At 30.0% G+C, this 17,302-nt stretch overlaps 3 protein-coding genes and 1 non-coding gene across 5 annotated transcripts in view; 3 read left to right on the top strand and 1 right to left on the bottom strand.

Moving 5' to 3' along the window:
• The window catches only part of GstE12 (Glutathione S transferase E12), a 213,940-nt gene extending 202,568 nt beyond the window's left edge, over nucleotides 1-11,372 (top strand). Inside the window, exons 1-3 of one of the 2 annotated variants that reach the window (XM_065510912.1) lie at nucleotides 3,578-3,710; nucleotides 10,549-10,656; nucleotides 10,720-11,372. In XM_065510912.1, the coding sequence (XP_065366984.1) occupies nucleotides 10,562-10,656; nucleotides 10,720-11,296 (672 nt within the window). In that variant the 5' untranslated portion in view covers nucleotides 3,578-3,710; nucleotides 10,549-10,561 and the 3' untranslated portion in view covers nucleotides 11,297-11,372. Of the gene's footprint in view, nucleotides 1-3,577; nucleotides 3,711-10,548; nucleotides 10,657-10,719 lie in introns of those variants that run through there. The other variant, XM_065510913.1, reaches the window with a different exon arrangement.
• Nucleotides 11,373-11,584: 212 nt separating this feature from the next.
• Nucleotides 11,585-11,656, top strand: TRNAT-UGU (transfer RNA threonine (anticodon UGU)). Its single transcript has one exon. It is a non-coding gene; the product is annotated as a tRNA-Thr (tRNA).
• Nucleotides 11,657-13,954: 2,298 nt separating this feature from the next.
• LOC135961820 (neuralized-like protein 2) lies at nucleotides 13,955-15,698 on the bottom strand. The gene is made up of 3 exons (XM_065513436.1): nucleotides 14,872-15,698; nucleotides 14,379-14,699; nucleotides 13,955-14,310 (listed from the first exon to the last, which is right to left on the bottom strand). The coding sequence occupies exons 1-3, from the start codon at nucleotides 15,482-15,484 to the stop codon at nucleotides 14,195-14,197; spliced, it is 1,050 nt and encodes a 349-aa protein (XP_065369508.1). The 5' UTR covers nucleotides 15,485-15,698; the 3' UTR covers nucleotides 13,955-14,194.
• A 313-nt stretch (nucleotides 15,699-16,011) lies between these two features.
• Nucleotides 16,012-16,667, top strand: LOC135960830 (small ribosomal subunit protein mS37). The gene is made up of 2 exons (XM_065512227.1): nucleotides 16,012-16,106; nucleotides 16,183-16,667. Exon 2 carries the CDS (start codon nucleotides 16,184-16,186, stop codon nucleotides 16,550-16,552), a length of 369 nt encoding a protein of 122 aa, XP_065368299.1. The 5' UTR covers nucleotides 16,012-16,106; nucleotide 16,183; the 3' UTR covers nucleotides 16,553-16,667.
• Nucleotides 16,668-17,302: the final 635 nt, after the last annotated feature.

Here is a 17,302-nt window from a genome sequence, read left to right on the forward strand (position 1 = left end):
AGATAAATGCTTCGGCTCTCGGTCGGTAACTACGTATTTTAACTACGGTATTAGTACCAAAGTATAAGTAGATCGGGACTTCGATTCTAGCCTTCGTTGTTCATGATTTTCTTAGATGTCTTATATTAAAATTCACATAAACTATTTGGAAATTATTATTAACAATAATCAGGGGCCGAATTACCGCATTCGATACCGAGTAAATTCGATCGTAATTTCTTATTTGAGATTACGGCATTCGATATCGAGCATGAAATTTAGTACATTTTGTTATAATTACGATATCGAAATTGTTTTTCGATACGATAGTTCATTCGATCACGAATGCGGTAATTCGGCCCCAGGTATGTGATGAAAAACGATTTAGATGCAAAAACTATTTCAAAACAACAAAAGGTGTGATGGGTTTGTTTGAATCGTTTTGGCTTATTTTGTTGTTTTTTGCTATAAAAATGATACGGAATGAAACAGTTGAAATCAACTTTCCTACACGATTTCCTACGACTTACATACACGATTCATACATCAGTATCTCCGGAATTCTTCCGGCTCGGTTGCTATTTAAAATCGAGAAAATTGGTACACAAATGGCTGAGATATAAGGAAAAAACCAGGACAACCTCGATTTTTGACATACACATCTGCTCAAAATAATAGATACACCAAAATTTATTTTTTAAAAACGAAAAAAAATAATGGTATATTGTAAAATTATAAAAAAAATTCAGTCGATTTTTATTTATAGTTAAAAGGAGAGTAAAAAACAAAAACAAAATATTTCATAATTAATAATAAATATTATAAAGTAAATTAAATTTCTTAAATTTCGAAAAATTTGGTGCTCATAATAATAGATACATTTTTAAAAATTCTTATTAAACAAAAGCTAATAAATTTTATCTTAAAAAAATTAGTTTATTATTAAAGTAAAGCTAGTATCCAGTATATCCACCTTTGTTTTGTAAAACTTTCTCCACTCTTCTGGGCATACTGGATATCAAGTTCTGACACTTCTCCAATGGAATCTCGTACCATATTTTTTGCGTTTTCTCCCATAAATCGTCTTTATTTTTGAAAACTTCCTTCGAAAGCCTTATCTTTAATTCACTCCACAAGTTTTCTATTGGGTTTAAATCAGGGGATTGGCTGGGCCAGCTTAAAACAGGTACGTTATTCTCCAAGAACCAGTTTTTAACTAATCTTGAACTATGTTTTGGGTCGTTGTCCTGCTGGAATGTCCATATTAATGGCATATTTTCCGATGCATATGGAAGCATTACGTTTTCCAATATGTCTCTATACCCACTAGCATTCATGGTATCTTCTATTCGGAATATCGGACCAACACCATTCCATGAAAAGCAACCCCAAACCATTATGTTTCCCCCGCCATGTTTTACCGTCTTTTTTGTAAATTTAACGTGGAATTCTTTTCCTTTTGGTCGGCGTACATTTCTTTGGCAGTCGTTTCCAAACAAATTTATTTTTGTTTCGTCGCTCCATAAAATATTTCTCCATTTTTTTTCGCCTTCACACCCGGACCATTGTAAGTGCTCTTTAGCAAATTCTAATCTTGTCTTGATATTTTTTTGGCGCATTAGTGGCACTTTTCTGGCAATTCTTCCCGGCAATTTAGCTTGTAAAAGACGACGACGAACTGTTTGTATACTGATTTCGTTACATAGCTCCGCAGAAATAGCTTTCGATGATATGAAAGGGTCTTTTTTAACCATAAGGACGATCCGCCTATCTGTTTCTGGACTGGTTTTCTTTGGTCTACCGCGAGTTTCTCTTTTTTGTTTTTTAGATAAAGCATTTTGGACAAAATGTAAAGATCTTCCTATGCTCTTTGCTATTTCCCGTAATGATTTTCCTTGATTTCTCATCGTTTGAACAATTTTTTTCTCATCTTCGGTACAATGATGATTTCGTCCCATTTTCTTCAAAAGAGTCCTATTTTTTATAAAATTGTTGCTAAAATTTAAATTATACTTACTGTTTCACGTAAATAGGAACAAAAAATTGCACAAAAAAAAATTTTATATAAACAAATTACAAATTACTGATGTGTATCTATTTTTATGAGCAAATAATTTTTTGTAATTCAAATAAATTCGTTTTTAAAAATCAACATGAAAGCAAATAGTTGCCAGATTTTTGACTGACATGACATTGCCAGATAGAAATTTTAATAATATGATGTATTCTTAACGCTTGCGAGGAAATTTTCAATGTTACCGCCATTTAAATTTTTTCCAATTAGGTGTATCTATTATTTTGAGCAGATGTGTATATCTGGATTACTAAGTCATTAATATAGACGATATGGATATTTAATGATAGATATTTCAAAGACCTTTGCAACGACGTATATAAGACCATAGTAACTTGGACCTACAATGGCTCAAAATCGGAAAAATATTTTTTAAGCAGAATTTTTTTTCCCCAAAAGTTTTTTTTCCCTAAAAATTAAAAAAAATATTTTAAAATTTAAAAGAAAAAAAAAAAGAATTCGAAAAATTTTGTTTACCTAAAAATAAAAATAATTTGGTGAAGGGTACACAGCCGAATATAGCTTCTCTTACTTTGTTTTTTTCTAATTTCGAAAAATTTTTGGAAAAAATAAAAACCCTCTATGTTAGTGTGCTATTTCAAATTTGTGTCCGCTGAAAAATGAAAAAAAAATTTGATTAAAATTTTTTTGTGAAATTTTTTTTTTTTTTATTTTTTAGATTATTAGTGAACAAATTTTACTACAAAAAAGTGAAGAACAAAATAATTTTCCCGATTTTGACCCATTGTCCTTTGCGGTGTACATAATACGTAGTACTACAAGTTATACCAGATCTGATTCCTGGTGTGACAATAGGAAATTTGGAAACGCAGTCCAGCCAACATGAGAAATATAAGGAAAAACTACTTAAGTAAATACAGTAAATCTCGGGTAAGTTTTGGAATTCGATTAGACATTTTTAATCAATGCCTACTATTTGTATTACCATATTTGATTAACCTAAATTATTAACTAACTATGCAATGATGCTGGGTTAAACCTAGATAATGTGTATAACAGATTATCGTTTATTGAAAACAACATTTCAAGCTTAAGCTACCAAAGAATATATACATCCTAAAAACAAGCTCTAAATCAAAATAAAATAATAAAATCGAATAAATTTTTATTCGTTCGAAAAAAGTATAGTATAGAGTAATTTGCTTGAAGAGAGTATACACTTTAACATGATCTAAATTATTTCATTATCAACACAAAAAAATAAAATAAAAAAGAAACTTTTAAACTCTTGAGTGTGTAGTCACTAGACTGTAGTGCTATAACTAAATAAAAGCTTATTTAAAAAGCGAATTGTAGATAACCCATAGAGAGCTTAAGATTTTAATGCAATATTTATTATTTACTCAGCAGAAAATGAGACCGACAGACCAGACCCTCTTATTACTAACACAAAAAAAAAACAACAAACAAACAAGTGGAAGAACCTGCTATTCTCAACTAAACCGAACTACATTTCTATATTGGGGGAACAAGTAACAGAAACAAATAAAAAAATAAAAATACAACAAAATTTAGTTCTCTAACAGCGATTGTATTAAAAAGGTGTTTTTACTCTGAATACGCTTAAATCGGACGTTCTTCGGTCATTCAGTTAATTTATTAATAATAATATTATTTGTATTACATAAACATAAAGGTATGTACATACACATGTAAACAGTAGATAAAAACAAAAATAGAGATAAAGATATGAGGAAAAAAACAAACAAAAGTTATTATTTCTGTTAATAATGTATTTTATAATTATATCACTTTTAGATATTTAAATTGTTTGAAAACAAGTGAAATTTAAGAACAAATTTAATACAATCATCAACTTTGCCGGCATTAAAAATTCATTATTTGACCATGTACCTACGTACAACAATATTATTGTTATTATTTTGTGAATCTTTTTCGATGGGTTTGTTTTGTTCGCAGTAGTCTGTGAGAACAAACTAGTAGTACGTATGGAAAAGTTTGAATTAAATTGTGTATACAGATGTGATAATTTACAGTGGACTGCATTTGAAACGGTTGGAGTAGCTATGAGAAAAATTGGATAGATATTTTTAATGGTGGTTTTAAATTCGTGATCGAATGAGCTTTCGTAACTAAAAATAATTTCGATAGCGAAATTATAATATTAAAGTAATAAAAATAATAAACGATCAGCTTTACTCGATCACGAATTCGGTACTTGGGGAAAAATGCTAGCATTTGTAATTCGTATGCTTCTTAGCTTTCGAGTAATAACTCGCTCGTTATCGATTGTCATATATGAATATGAATTTATAATGTTATCATTATACATTTTATTCGAAAAAAACTCAAATTCGAATATTCGAAAAAATACGAATACCTACGAATGTGCGAGTTCTTTTTTTTTATTTTTTTTCCCCTAAACCATAAGTGGTAAATTTGTCATTCAGTTTGTAATTTCTACATTTTTCATTTAATAAAGTATATATATTCTGGATCGCCCATCTATATGTTGAAATCAATTTACCGAATCCTCCAAGTAACTTTCTTACATGGCTGTTATATCAATATATCCGTATCCCCCTGTCTATACTTGACAAATATTCATCATAACAATAAATGACATTTGTTGTCTAAGCAAAAGCACTAACAATTTTGTCATAACGAAGTAATAATACTAATAAATGGGGACTATACCTGATAATTTGTTATATAGACAACCATAACCAGGGGGTAATAGTCCCGCAACCTAACAAAAAAAAATTATGAAAACACAGCCCAACTATTTAAAGGCGTGAAAATAGGCACTCAAAATGCTGAGCAAAAAACACCGGCAACCTTGCTTTTTGACCTATTTTTGATCTACAGAGAGCCTCAAAAGTGAGTAAACACCACCAAATTATATGATTTTTTTAAGATAATGAAAATCCTAAATTCTGAGATTGAGCTGAAAATAGATTCGGTTCCGGAAAAAAGAAGATTTAAGTCGGACCATAATGATTTTTATGATCTTAAAAAAATAAAAAACAAAATTCACTGGTGTTTACTCACTTTTAAGACTCTCTGTATATCTGGATTACTAACTGATTAACTTAACATATCAAATGATAGAAAGACCTTTCCATTTACGCTTAAAATGGGACATGTCCTGTGATACCTTTCCTGTTTTCTTTAATTCTTTTTTAGCAAGAGCTTAATACATTTCCACAGGCCAAAGTTCTGGACAGTTGGGTTGATTTGTCTCCTGTGGTACAAAATTTACATTATTGTTTGAATACCTCTAATGGGCATTTTTTCCATAGTGGCATGATGACAAATCAGGCCAGAAATATGAATTCAGTCTGTGCTGTATTAAGAAAGATAAAAGCCGTTTTTGTAGATATCGTTATATGTCTATATTTCTGAGTTTATCGTGCCAGATGTCACAAATGATTGGCTTCTTTTGCCACAACTGCAAATGGCTTGTTGCACAATAAACTTCTTGGGGAAGTTTTATTGGGTATTGTTCTTTAACATTACCTCGTCTATCAGCCACATAAACATCTTGGCCCGGAAGTTGTGAAAAGTCTGTCAGTACATAATTATTATATTTTTTTTTTTATAAAATTTGACTTCAATTTTTTCGTTCGTTCTTTACCGCATTGCGATCTGTAACTTGCTGAACTTTATACAACATCCACCCAGCATTAGCTTTGGCTCTGTGTACAAAAGTATCACAGCATTTAACGTTACGAGCTGGTTTTCTGATAGAAGTGTTCGACTTCTTTTGCCTTCACAATCTCTGTTTTTCTTCCTGCTACAGGTTTTCTTCCAATGTTCAAGTCTTCCTTATACATACTCTTTAATGGCTTTTGAAACAGTATGACGATCAACCTTCAAATCTTTTGGTATTTTTTTTTTTGAAAATCCAAATTGAATTGATTTGAAAAGTTTTAGTTATTTTTTAACGTACTTTTTTTCGATGAACATTTTGACCAAAGTATTAAAAAAGATTAAAGATTAAAAAAATAATAATTTATTGGGCAAAGGATAAGTTTTGGCTGAAAGATTTTTTTGATTCATTCTTTATGCAGTTCAATTTAATTTTATTTGTAAAAACAAGGCTATCGCCATGGGAAATTTTTATTAAAATCGAACTATCCGCTTAGAAATTACAGATTAATTTCCACTTTATATCAAAATAACCCATCGTGCGCCAGTTCTAGATTTGACCATTATTTAAATCTAAAATGAAATAAAATCTTATTTCGTTATAATGAGAATTTATTTAAATAGGTATTTTAGTATTTACAGATTTATTTGTTAAATAAATTCAAATAGATTTGTTACATACAAATCCAACGTCCGATATTGTGAGATTTTATAGTCTTTATTATTTTGTTTGTGTTGCTTCTAATTTCAACAAGTTGTGTTTTCGTATTTTATTTATTTTGTTATATTTCTATGGATTTACAGTGACAAGCTAATTTGTTACATTGTTTTTTTTTTATTTAATTTAAATTTGACAAAAACCTAATATGTACTTGAAATAGATAAGAATAATAAATACCCTTCTTATCAGCGGCCGTTAGCACCAATTATTTTTTAGATTATTATGTACATGTATATAATTTGTTCAGTTTTTTAAATCGACTTGTTTGTTTATATTATATACATTAGGTACTGTCTACCACCTATCACTAGGAGGTAGACAGTAAATTTCAAACAACAAAACCAATCAATTGGTAAATGTAGCCTTTTATTTTGGATGGGGGTTTAGAAAGATCAGTTAAAGTTGATTGAGGTCTAAAGTCTATGTATCAAAATTGTTATAATTTCGAAAATCCAAATACATAGATATGTAGCTTAAGTTTTATTAAGTACCAGGGGTTTGATTACACCCTAATTCGATTCGAATTACAATGTATTTAGCGCACATTTTCGAACGTTTTCGGATTGAGTTCAGTATATATTTGCCAAAAATAGGATGTTTATTGTTTTTACTCTACACTGTAGATAATACAATTAGAAAAACAAAAGCGTTAATAAATGCATATACACAATTTAGTAAATATAAATGTATGTACATATGTATATTTATTTATTTATAAGTAAATATATACAATACATACACTGTATTTACATATATAAAGTAATAAGTAATATGACATATTATTTATTAAATTGCTCCAATCCCTACTTCCACAGTTTACTTATTTCCATAATGTTTGGGGGTACTTTTTCATGATCACATCTATACAAAAATAACAATTTTAAAAATAATTTCAATTGTTTGCCAAACGTTTTTGTTTTCTGCCATACTATATATTATTTCTATTGATTTTTTTCGTTTGCAAAATGAATTTACAGCAATAATAAATGAATATTAATTAATTTCATTCAATTAAAGCCGCTTGATTAATTTACTTACATACATGTCAATGGGTATACATTTTTCAGAGACCTGAAAATCTAATATAGAATCAAATATTCAAAAGAATTAATTCATAATTTAATGTTCAAAATCAATTTTTTTTTAAATATTCTCTTAACAATTCCATTGAACCATTCAGCACGAATTAATTTATTGTCTTAATTCCTTAATATTCCAAACGTATTGTATTCATTCCGTTAAGAAATGAAGCAAAATATTTTAATTCAATTTGTATAAGATTTGAATTAACAAAAAGGTTGAATGTTAAGTTCTATTTAAATAAAAGTCTATCAGCCCAATTATGAATAAAAATTCCCCGTGAGTTTTTTCCCTTTTCTCATTTTTTCCTATTCAAATTCAATGGTAAAAAACTCCCGGGGAACAAACTCTTCGAAAACAAATTGTTTTCGAATATCGCTGTTCCTAATCTTTATACCCTTTTACCATAAAGAGTGAGTCAGAAAAAACTTATACACACTATTCCAGCTAAAAACTTATCCTTGGTCCAAAAAATTATTATTATTTTTAATCAATCTTTTCTAATTCATTAAGTTTCAAATGTTATTTCTCATAATGGACAGGGAAAAAATAATTTAAAAAAAGCCAATCAACAGTATAAGGAAGACTAGAACATTGGAAGAATATAGATATTGTTAAGGCAAATGAAGTTGAACAATTCTTTCGAAGAGAACCGAACGCTTCTATTAGAAAAGCAGCTCGTAAACTTAAGGAGTGAGATCGAAAAATTCTTAACACACGTTTTTCATTACATTTTTTAACCCAAGTATTATTTGAATTTTTTTTTGATCAAGTTACCTTTGAAAAACATGTCAGTTATTATGTGTAATGTCAATTATATTAATTTTTTTGTTAATCTGATTAAAATGAGTGACCAGAAAAAAGTGCGTACTGAAATTATTAAATATTTTCAACAAAACCCAACTTGGTCTTACAAAAAGTTGGCCAAGCATACAAAGGTCTGCCGTCAAACTGTTTCCAACGTTATTAAACAGTACCGGGAGAACTTGTCAGTTGATAGAAAACCTGGTTCAGGTAGAAGGAATGGTCCACATGATGTTTCTAAAGCCAAAAAAATAGAACGCATTTTCAAAAGAGCTCCCAACACATCCGGTAGGAAAGCAGCCCGGTTAGCTCAGTGCTCGGACTATTTGGTACGAAAAGTTAAAGCTAATGCAGGTTTAAAAACATACAAGGCTCAAAAAGTTCCTGACAGGAACGCTACTAAAAATTTAGAGGCCAAAAACAGAGCACGGAAATTGAAGTCAAGTTTTATAAAAAAATATTCTTGCTGCATAATGGATGACGAAACGTATGTTCTGGCAGATTTTTCGCAACTTCCAGGTCAAAAATTTTATGTTGCTGATGCTCGAGGGAATGTTGAAGAAAAGTTTAGGACCCAAAAGCAGACAAAATTTCCCAGAAAGTTCTTGGTATGGCAAGCAATATGCAGTTGCGGCAAAAGAAGCCACTCATTTGTTACAACGGGCTCTATAAATACCGAAATTTACATCAAGGAATGTTTACAAAAAAGGCTGCTTCCATTCATAAGACTTCATAATGTGTCCACTTATTTTTGGCCTGACTTGGCATCCTGTCACTATGGCAAACAAGCCCTTGAGTGGTACAAGAACAATAATGTGGTATTTGTACCAAGAGAGGCAAATCCTCCAAACTGCCCGGAGCTAAGGCCAGTGGAGAGATATTGGGCTCTTGTTAAAAGAGAATTGAAGAGTACAAAAAAGGTGTCCAAAAGTGTGGTAGATTTTAAACGGAGATGGACTACATGTTCGAGCAAAGTGACAGAAAGCACTATAAAAACGTTAATGGAAGGGTTTCCGAAAAAGGTTCAAAATTTCATCACTAGTGATTAAAACTATAAAAATAATTTTTTTTGTAAATTGTAATAATAATTTCAATCAAATAAAAAAAAAATTAAAGCTGTAAGTTTAGTGGTTTCTTTTTTATAAACATATATGTATGTTAAGAATTTTTCGATCTCACTCCTTAAATGCTCTAAAAAATATTTTGTACGCAGAGCCAAAGCTAATGCTGGGTTCTAGTTGTATAAAGTTCAGAAAGTTCCAAATCGCAATGCGGTAAAGAACTTGGAAGCAAAAGAACGAGCGAAATTTAGGTAATTTTATAAAAATACACCAGTTGGGTGATACGATAAAAAATAGTTTAAAAAACAAGGTAGTAGTAGGTTTTGCTTATATCTCAGCCATTTGTTTCGGGATTTTCAATAGCAACCGAATCGGGACATATTGATATTTCAATCATGTATTCAAGCTATTTGTGGTCTCCGGAAAGCTAAATTCAACATACAGGCGGACATGAATATGTTGACTCCGCAATCTATTGGGTCGATTATAAAAATACACTGTTTGCGTAAAACAAGTTTACAATTATTTAGTTTTTTCTTCGTTGTTATGCGAAAGTCCTAAGTCCATTTTGTGGCATGCAAGCGTGCTAAGTCATTTTATTTTGCCAAAATTGAAAAATGTTTATCTAAGTCAAATGGAATTGTGTGTAACTGCGTATTTAGCGTCAAACTTGTTTTAATTATTGATTTATTCATTAACGTTTAACGTTTTTTGTATCTCCTGTAAAATTTGTGAAAACGGACTTAGCGCGATTGCACACTAAACTAACGATATGCTATTCTTTGCAATAAAATTACAATTTATTTTCAAATCTGACTTTTAAAATCCTTTTAAATAAATTGCCCTGTAAAATTGGGCTATCTGTTCTTGTAAATTTTGAAATATTATTAATACTCTACTTCCGATTGTATTTCAGAAATTTGCAATTATATTTCAGATCCTTCTAATTGTATATCAAAAAATTCTAATTATATTTCAGAATTTTCCATTTGTTGTTCAGACATTTTTAATTCATTCCATTTATAATTCAGAATTCTCTAGATTTTTCAATTTCTAATTGTATTTCAAAATTTTCATTAGTATTTCAATTTGTTATTTCTAATTTACAATTGGAAATATTGAGGGGCAGCTAGGATATGTACATGTTTTTTGGAAATTGCTAAATATAAAAATAATATTCCGTTTATCTATTACAGCTAAAACATCAACATGACTAAACCCATTTTATATATGGCCACTTTGAGTCCACCCTCAAGAGCTGTTATGCTTACAGCCAAAGAGATTGGTTTGGAACTTGAATACAAGTAAGTCAAATGTAAGAAATATATTTTTTAATTTATTATTAATTCTAATTTATTTATTTTTAGACCCATTAATCTGCTTAAAGGCGAACATTTGACACCAGAGTTCATTAAAATGAATCCCCAGCATACCATACCCACTTTGGTAGATGGTGATGCTACCCTCTATGACTCTCATGCCATTTGTGCTTATTTGGTAGAGAAATATGGTAAAGATGATAAATTATATCCCAAGGATTTATTGAAACGTGCTCAGGTCGATGCTCGTCTTCATTTCGATTCCGGCCATTTATTTGCACGTCTACGTTTCCTATACGAACCTATTTTATATTATGGTTCTACCGATTGTTCCATCGATAAGATTGCCTACATACAAAAATGTTGGGAGATAATGGAACAATTCCTAAAAGAGCATCCTTATGTGTGTGGTGACGATTTAACTATTGGTGATTTTTGTTGTGTGGCTACTATAACGTCTGTGAATGAAGTGGCCCCCATTGATGAGTTTAAATTTCCCAATTTATTGGCTTGGTTAAAACGTATGTCTGAACTGCCCTACTATAAGGATACGAATGAAGAGGGTGCCGAAGAGTTGAAGAGAATTTTCAAAGAAAAATTGGCTGAAAATCGTGGAGCCAAGTAGAAGCTAAATTAAAAAAAACGTAACAAATATACAAATTTATACATAAACATTTTATAATTAAACAATTTCTACTATATTATAATAGTTTTTAAACCTTATCTAATGAAATAAAAATACGCAAGTATAAAAAATATAAATGACAAAAAAAAAACTATCGTTTGAGCAAATTTTATTTATTTACTATTTTATTTGTGGTCGGCAGCACTGTTAGGTTAATAACCGAAAACTTTCCAACACTTATTATAACGGCATTATTTATGTTTTATATTTGTCACAAACGAGCTATGAGCCTCTTTAGCTCAGTGGCAGAGCACTGGTCTTGTAAACCAGGGGTCGTGAGTTCAATCCTCACAGGAGGCAAATTTCTTTTTTTTCTTTCTTTATTAAAAGAAATTTTTATTTTATAAAATAGTCAAAGAAATACAATTAAATTACCTGCGATATATTCTTTATACAGTTATTTTGCCATTCATTCGGCATAGTTTCAATTCCGTAATTATTATTCCGATCAATTTTGTTTTAGCTTCTTAAGATTCCATTTGATTTTGTCAATTCCCAGGGCAGTTTATAATTCTAAGTTTTTTTAAATTAATTTATATGTTTTGTATATTAAAGTATCGTTGACTTTAATGTTGATGAGGTCAGTGATTATTTTGCTAATGTTGCTATTTCGGATCGGACTACAGATGTTGATTTTGACAATTCTTATTGATATTTTTTTCTTTTAGGAGCATAACTGAGGATGAGTTGTGACTGGCTCTTTGTAAGGTTAAATCTAGGTCAGTGGGAACTGATGGCTATATTGAATACCTCCACATTTTCCTCCTTATTGAAAGTAGCACGTGTTGTTCCTATTCCGAAGTCTGGATTTGCTCGTGGTTTGGGAGATTCTTGAATTTGTTGATAGGGATACATTTTTATTAAATTTGACAGATTCTATTCGAGATAATCTTAATAGGAATAGATTGACTACGTTGATTTCTCTAGATTTAAAAAAGGCATTCAATTCAATTAATTACTCTGTGCTGATTGACAAATTGAGTGGTCTTTTTGGATTTTCAAGATCTGCTTGTAGGTTGGTGTATTCCTACCTGTCTGATAGGGTTCAGTTTGTTAATATCGATGGTTTATATTCAGGGGTACTTCCCCTGTTTGCAGGTGTTCCACAGGGCTCTGTTTTAGTGCAGATCGCGATAAATCGGATCAATTACAGACTTGCACGTTTTACTCAGTGGTCATCTCGTAACTCTTTGTTGATTAATTCCTCTAAGACGATGGCTATTCTCTTTGGGGTTACTGGCCATTTTTCTGGTTTGAATATTTTGATAAGATTGTTTTTGTTGATCAACTTATGTGTTTAGGTACATATATATATCGATGATCGCCTTACGTTTGAGGGACATATTGATCACGTATGTTCTAAGGTCTCGGGAATATTTCGAAGAATTTTCTCAAATAAAGGCTTTACTCGCATTGATTGATCATGTATGTTCTATGTTTTTTTCTTTTCCCATTTTCAACATTGAATTCGAATAGCAAAAATTAAAAAAAATCCTGCGGATCTTTTATTCATAATTGGGCTGATATTATTCTATTGATCTCTGACAGGGGTGTAAATTATATTTCCAGTATTGTAATTTTTTTTCTTTTGTAATATAATATTAATTGCAATTGTGTGATTTTACACTATTCATATATAAAATTTGAACTTCAATAAAAGCCAAACCAATACGAATTTAAAGTTTTTTGAGCAACTTTAAATTTTGTATGACCATAATGAATCTGTGTATTCAGTTTTATCAAATATGGAAAGGGGCATGCCTTGAAAATGTGTTTTTCCTCCCAGGTAACAATTTACTATTCAATTAATTCGGTTTTTTTAGCAATTTTCAATTTGCAATCTAGCTATTTTCTGAGCTGAATATTGAAAACAAAATTTGTTTGTGATATATTTAATATATTTATGTATATTTAGTAAAAAAAATAATAATATAAAATAGAATGTACAATTTATAAAATTTATATAAAAATTAATGCTTAAAGAGAAATTAAAACGGGAACCAAAAATATAAGGGTTACAATAAAAATAAAATAATGGTTTAATAATAATAAGTTTTTCACACATTAATTGTTTTTTTGATTTAAATTTATAATTTATTTTCAATTTGTTATAACAACATTCTTATTATTACTTATACTTTTTTGTTGTGGTTTTCTTTTCATTTTTCTTTTGTTTAACCCGCAGTCATATAGCCTTATTGTTTATAACTTTTGTTTGCTGTTAGGCAAATTTAATTTAATTTTTTTTTTATAATAATGTTATTTATTGTGGTGTTTTCTTATGCATTTATTAATAACATTTTTATTTTTTATAAAAATTCAATGTGTCCTTTTTAACTAACAAAACCAATAGATTTGTATTTAAAATATTTACATTGAAGTTCTTTTTTTCTTTTTTGTTTATTTTTATAATAATTAATATAATTTTGAGATACATATTTTTAATTTTTAAGATTTTTGTTTGTCTTCTTTTAACAAAGAATAATATAATAATATTATTAAAGTAGATATATTAAAAGTTAATTTCAAAGTATATATTAATAAATTTAATAAATCACAAATAAAAGGAATTGTTTAATTTTAAACTTACAAATAAATGGTTATAATAATAGGGTTTTAATATTTAAATAATATTGTGCGATTTATTAAGATGGGAGGAATTTGTTATTGTTTGCAGTTCAAATTGTTATTTAAATAATAAGGAAATTTTAAATTTCTTCTTTTTTTAACCTTTAATAGTTTAATTTTATAAATATATTTAATATTTTTGTGTGTTTTACTAATATTTAATAGAATTATACTTAACAATTGTTTATTTTATTTTCCGGCGGATTACTTTCAATCCTGACCTCTTAGGAAATTCTTTAAACGCTCTGGCAATGGTAGTTTGTCAATATTTTGTGACTTTATATTTAGTAATATAGCATCACGGCAAGCATTTTGTAGGGAAACAACTAAAATTTACAAAAATTAATATAATATTTTAAAAAATTTATTAATTTTTATTATACTGTACACTTACTGCCATATAACTGAATTATCCTTATTTGTTTTGTGGTACCATAGACATCTATGACTACATGTAGGGGTGCCTTATCGAGCGGTATGTCTTTAGTGCAAGGTCCTTGGTCAACACCGTTAATTATAAAATGCATTTCACCTTTTGTTTCATCATATTCGGTGGGCACAAATACTACACCAATGCGTGAACCTTTGTCTGTCAACAATATTCCAGGATTGCAATCTCCGCTGCCACTAATATCGGCCACAGAGGGTCTTAATAAACGTTTCGGTATCATGCCTCTAGGTGTACGTACATACATGGAGTCACCTAAAATTGTGCCTGTCAAATACATTTTTGAAAAATCATACTTTTTTTAACAAATAAAGGAAGTTTTTGGCTTAATTTAGTATTAAAAATTTCCATGGAATGCCCGGGAAATTAGAGATTATTACTTCATAAAAAATAAATTTGTATTAACACTGTGTTCTGTTAATCTTGATTTTTTACTAACCTTTATTGGTAATAGCCGAACTTGTACTTGCTTGGCCGTCACTTGTTGAGGCATTGGCACCATCACTGCCACTACTACTACCTCCTCCACCGCCACCACCAAAGTCGCCGGGATTTGAACGTGGTGCCAAAGCATGTGATTCAAATTTTGATATGGGGTAAATCCAACAAGTCCCAAGATTAGCCAGGTCGGGCAGAGCAAATTGTGGCAAACCATCTTCCATTGTACCCAACACATCTGGCACCAATTGCGTTAGACCCAAACGCATATGGCCCGACCAACCACGTTCATTTTTCTCAATTTCCACCAGAAATATTTCACCCATTTGCAGGGGTTTCTCTGAAAATGTAACCGCATCGGCAAAGCTGGCCTTACGATAGGCCACTGTATTGTCATCACACAATATTATGTTAGCACCATGATATGGATGAAATCTGGACAATTGACGCTTTGAGGTGGCTGGTGTATAATTTGTACTTGCTACTGTATTATTGACACCACCACCACTAGCTCCTGCAGCAACATTTGTGACCGATGCTGTTGACGACGAAGGAGTATCGTTGGCACCAGTCATAGTTAAAGAATTTGAGCTATTACTGTCTGGCACACTCATTTTGCTTGTTTTTTAATTGGAATAGTTTCAAAAACGCTTTTAATTTGATTTATAATCAATGCTCAACAACAACATATATTATTAACTACTAAAAGTTCTATATTTTTCCTTCTTTCTTTTGATTAAAGTGTATCTTCTTTATTTTTTATTATTATTTAGAACAAAACAAAATGAAAACAAAATTTCTTTTGTATACATTTTAACAACACTAAAAATGTACAGGGATGTATTCTTAATTACAAATTATTGCTATGCAACACTATTTACTAAATTCCTTTAAAGTGATTATCAATATTATAATTCTCATATTCTTTTTCTTGTTAATCATATGTTTATATACAACTAATTGGAATTTGTAAACCTCATTATCATTGAAACACTGCCTTACCATATACAGCGCTGCCATTTGAAAATATGAAAACATCTTAACTTGTTATCAATGTTGCTAACATTTTACCCGCTAAATTGTTATTAAAATCACAAGATTTGTACCGAAAATCGCTAAATTGTCTTCACTTGTAATTTTAAAACAGCTGATTGGAATAAACTTTCATAACGTTTTCGGAAAACGCTGAAAAATATTAAAAATATTTGGTTAATTAGATATTTTTAAAAAAATAAGGTAATTCTTAACACAAATTTAAAAAGAATTTAATAAAATTTTAAAGAAAATCTCTTTTACCATCTTTGTTAACTAGCATGCGTGTACCGTCTTGTGTTTTTGCTGCCAAACATAGAGCCCGTGCGCCACAAAATGAGGCTGCTGTTCCCTTTCAGGAAATCTTACCTTTGCGTTTAAAAAATGCTGTCAGTGGAAAAGCCGACTCTGGTTCTGATGTAGCTTGTCTGCAGGAAATGACAGTTTTGTTTGCCTGTCTTAAGGAGAATGACTTTGTTGAGAAATTCTGCTCCAAAGAAATATCACAATTCCAGAGGTGTTACAAGGTCTATATGGACCGCAAGGCGCTAGCTAAAGAAACTATTAATCAAGGTATAGTAACACCCGGTAATAAATTGAATTATAAACAATTAAACAAATACATGAGACGGTTTCCCAATCCCGAATAAACTGAGAACAACACATCGTACAATGATTTCCAAGAAGTCATTTAAAGTTCACCGATAAAGAAAATTGTTATGTTGTCACTGTAGTCTAATAAAACAAATTTGTAAATTAAAACAAGCGCAAGGATCTTGCTTCAAATGGAAAACAATCCGTATTTGTTCTTAATAATATGTCAATTCATCCCAGGAAGTGTAATTTGAAAGAACCAATCACTTTTAGATCCATTAATGTCTAAAATCAAAGTGTTTATTATGCAAATGTATATGGCCATGGCCAAGAAGTCGAAAGCTTCAGATATGTATTTGTAAGTATGCATTTATTTATAGTTTAAGAACGTATTATTTTGTATATTTCCAAATAAATGTTTCTGAGTAAAGAAATATTGAAGTATACAGGTCTTAATGTTATCAAGGTACCAAAGAGGCAGAACTAATTGTACTTTTTCGTTCTTAAAACCCAACTTTTTAAGTTTTCTTTAATAATGAACCTAGAATCTGGAAATTAAATGCACATTATGCTGACTGAGTTAGAGTCTACAATAAAGGTACTTAAGGTACTTTTTGGCTACTAATAATACTTTTTCAATATTTTATAATAATGAACCTAAAATCTTTATAATCATTATTACAATATCGATAGCAAAGGCATATAATGCTATATAGTATGTACTTAAAATATACATAAAATATCGGTTATTTTTAATTACATTGGTGTGGTGAAGAGAACCGTGCCAGCTAGTAATATATACAAAT

Source organism: Calliphora vicina, chromosome 5 (assembly GCF_958450345.1).
Source record: "Calliphora vicina chromosome 5, idCalVici1.1, whole genome shotgun sequence".
Lineage (NCBI taxonomy): Eukaryota > Metazoa > Arthropoda > Insecta > Diptera > Calliphoridae > Calliphora > Calliphora vicina.

What these genes read in the sequence shown, in the direction of transcription:
- LOC135961820 (XM_065513436.1), bottom strand. Translation starts at nt 15,484, where the DNA reads ATGAGTGTGCCAGACAGTAATAGCTCAAATTCTTTAACTATGACTGGT. An exon ending in TTCGGCTATTACCAATAAAG is followed by an intron (nt 14,700 to 14,871) that starts GTTAGTAAAAAA and finishes TGTATTTGACAG; the next exon opens with GCACAATTTTAGGTGACTCC. An exon ending in GATAATTCAGTTATATGGCA is followed by an intron (nt 14,311 to 14,378) that starts GTAAGTGTACAG and finishes TGTAAATTTTAG; the next exon opens with TTGTTTCCCTACAAAATGCT.
- LOC135960830 (XM_065512227.1), top strand. Translation starts at nt 16,184, where the DNA reads ATGCGTGTACCGTCTTGTGTTTTTGCTGCCAAACATAGAGCCCGTGCG.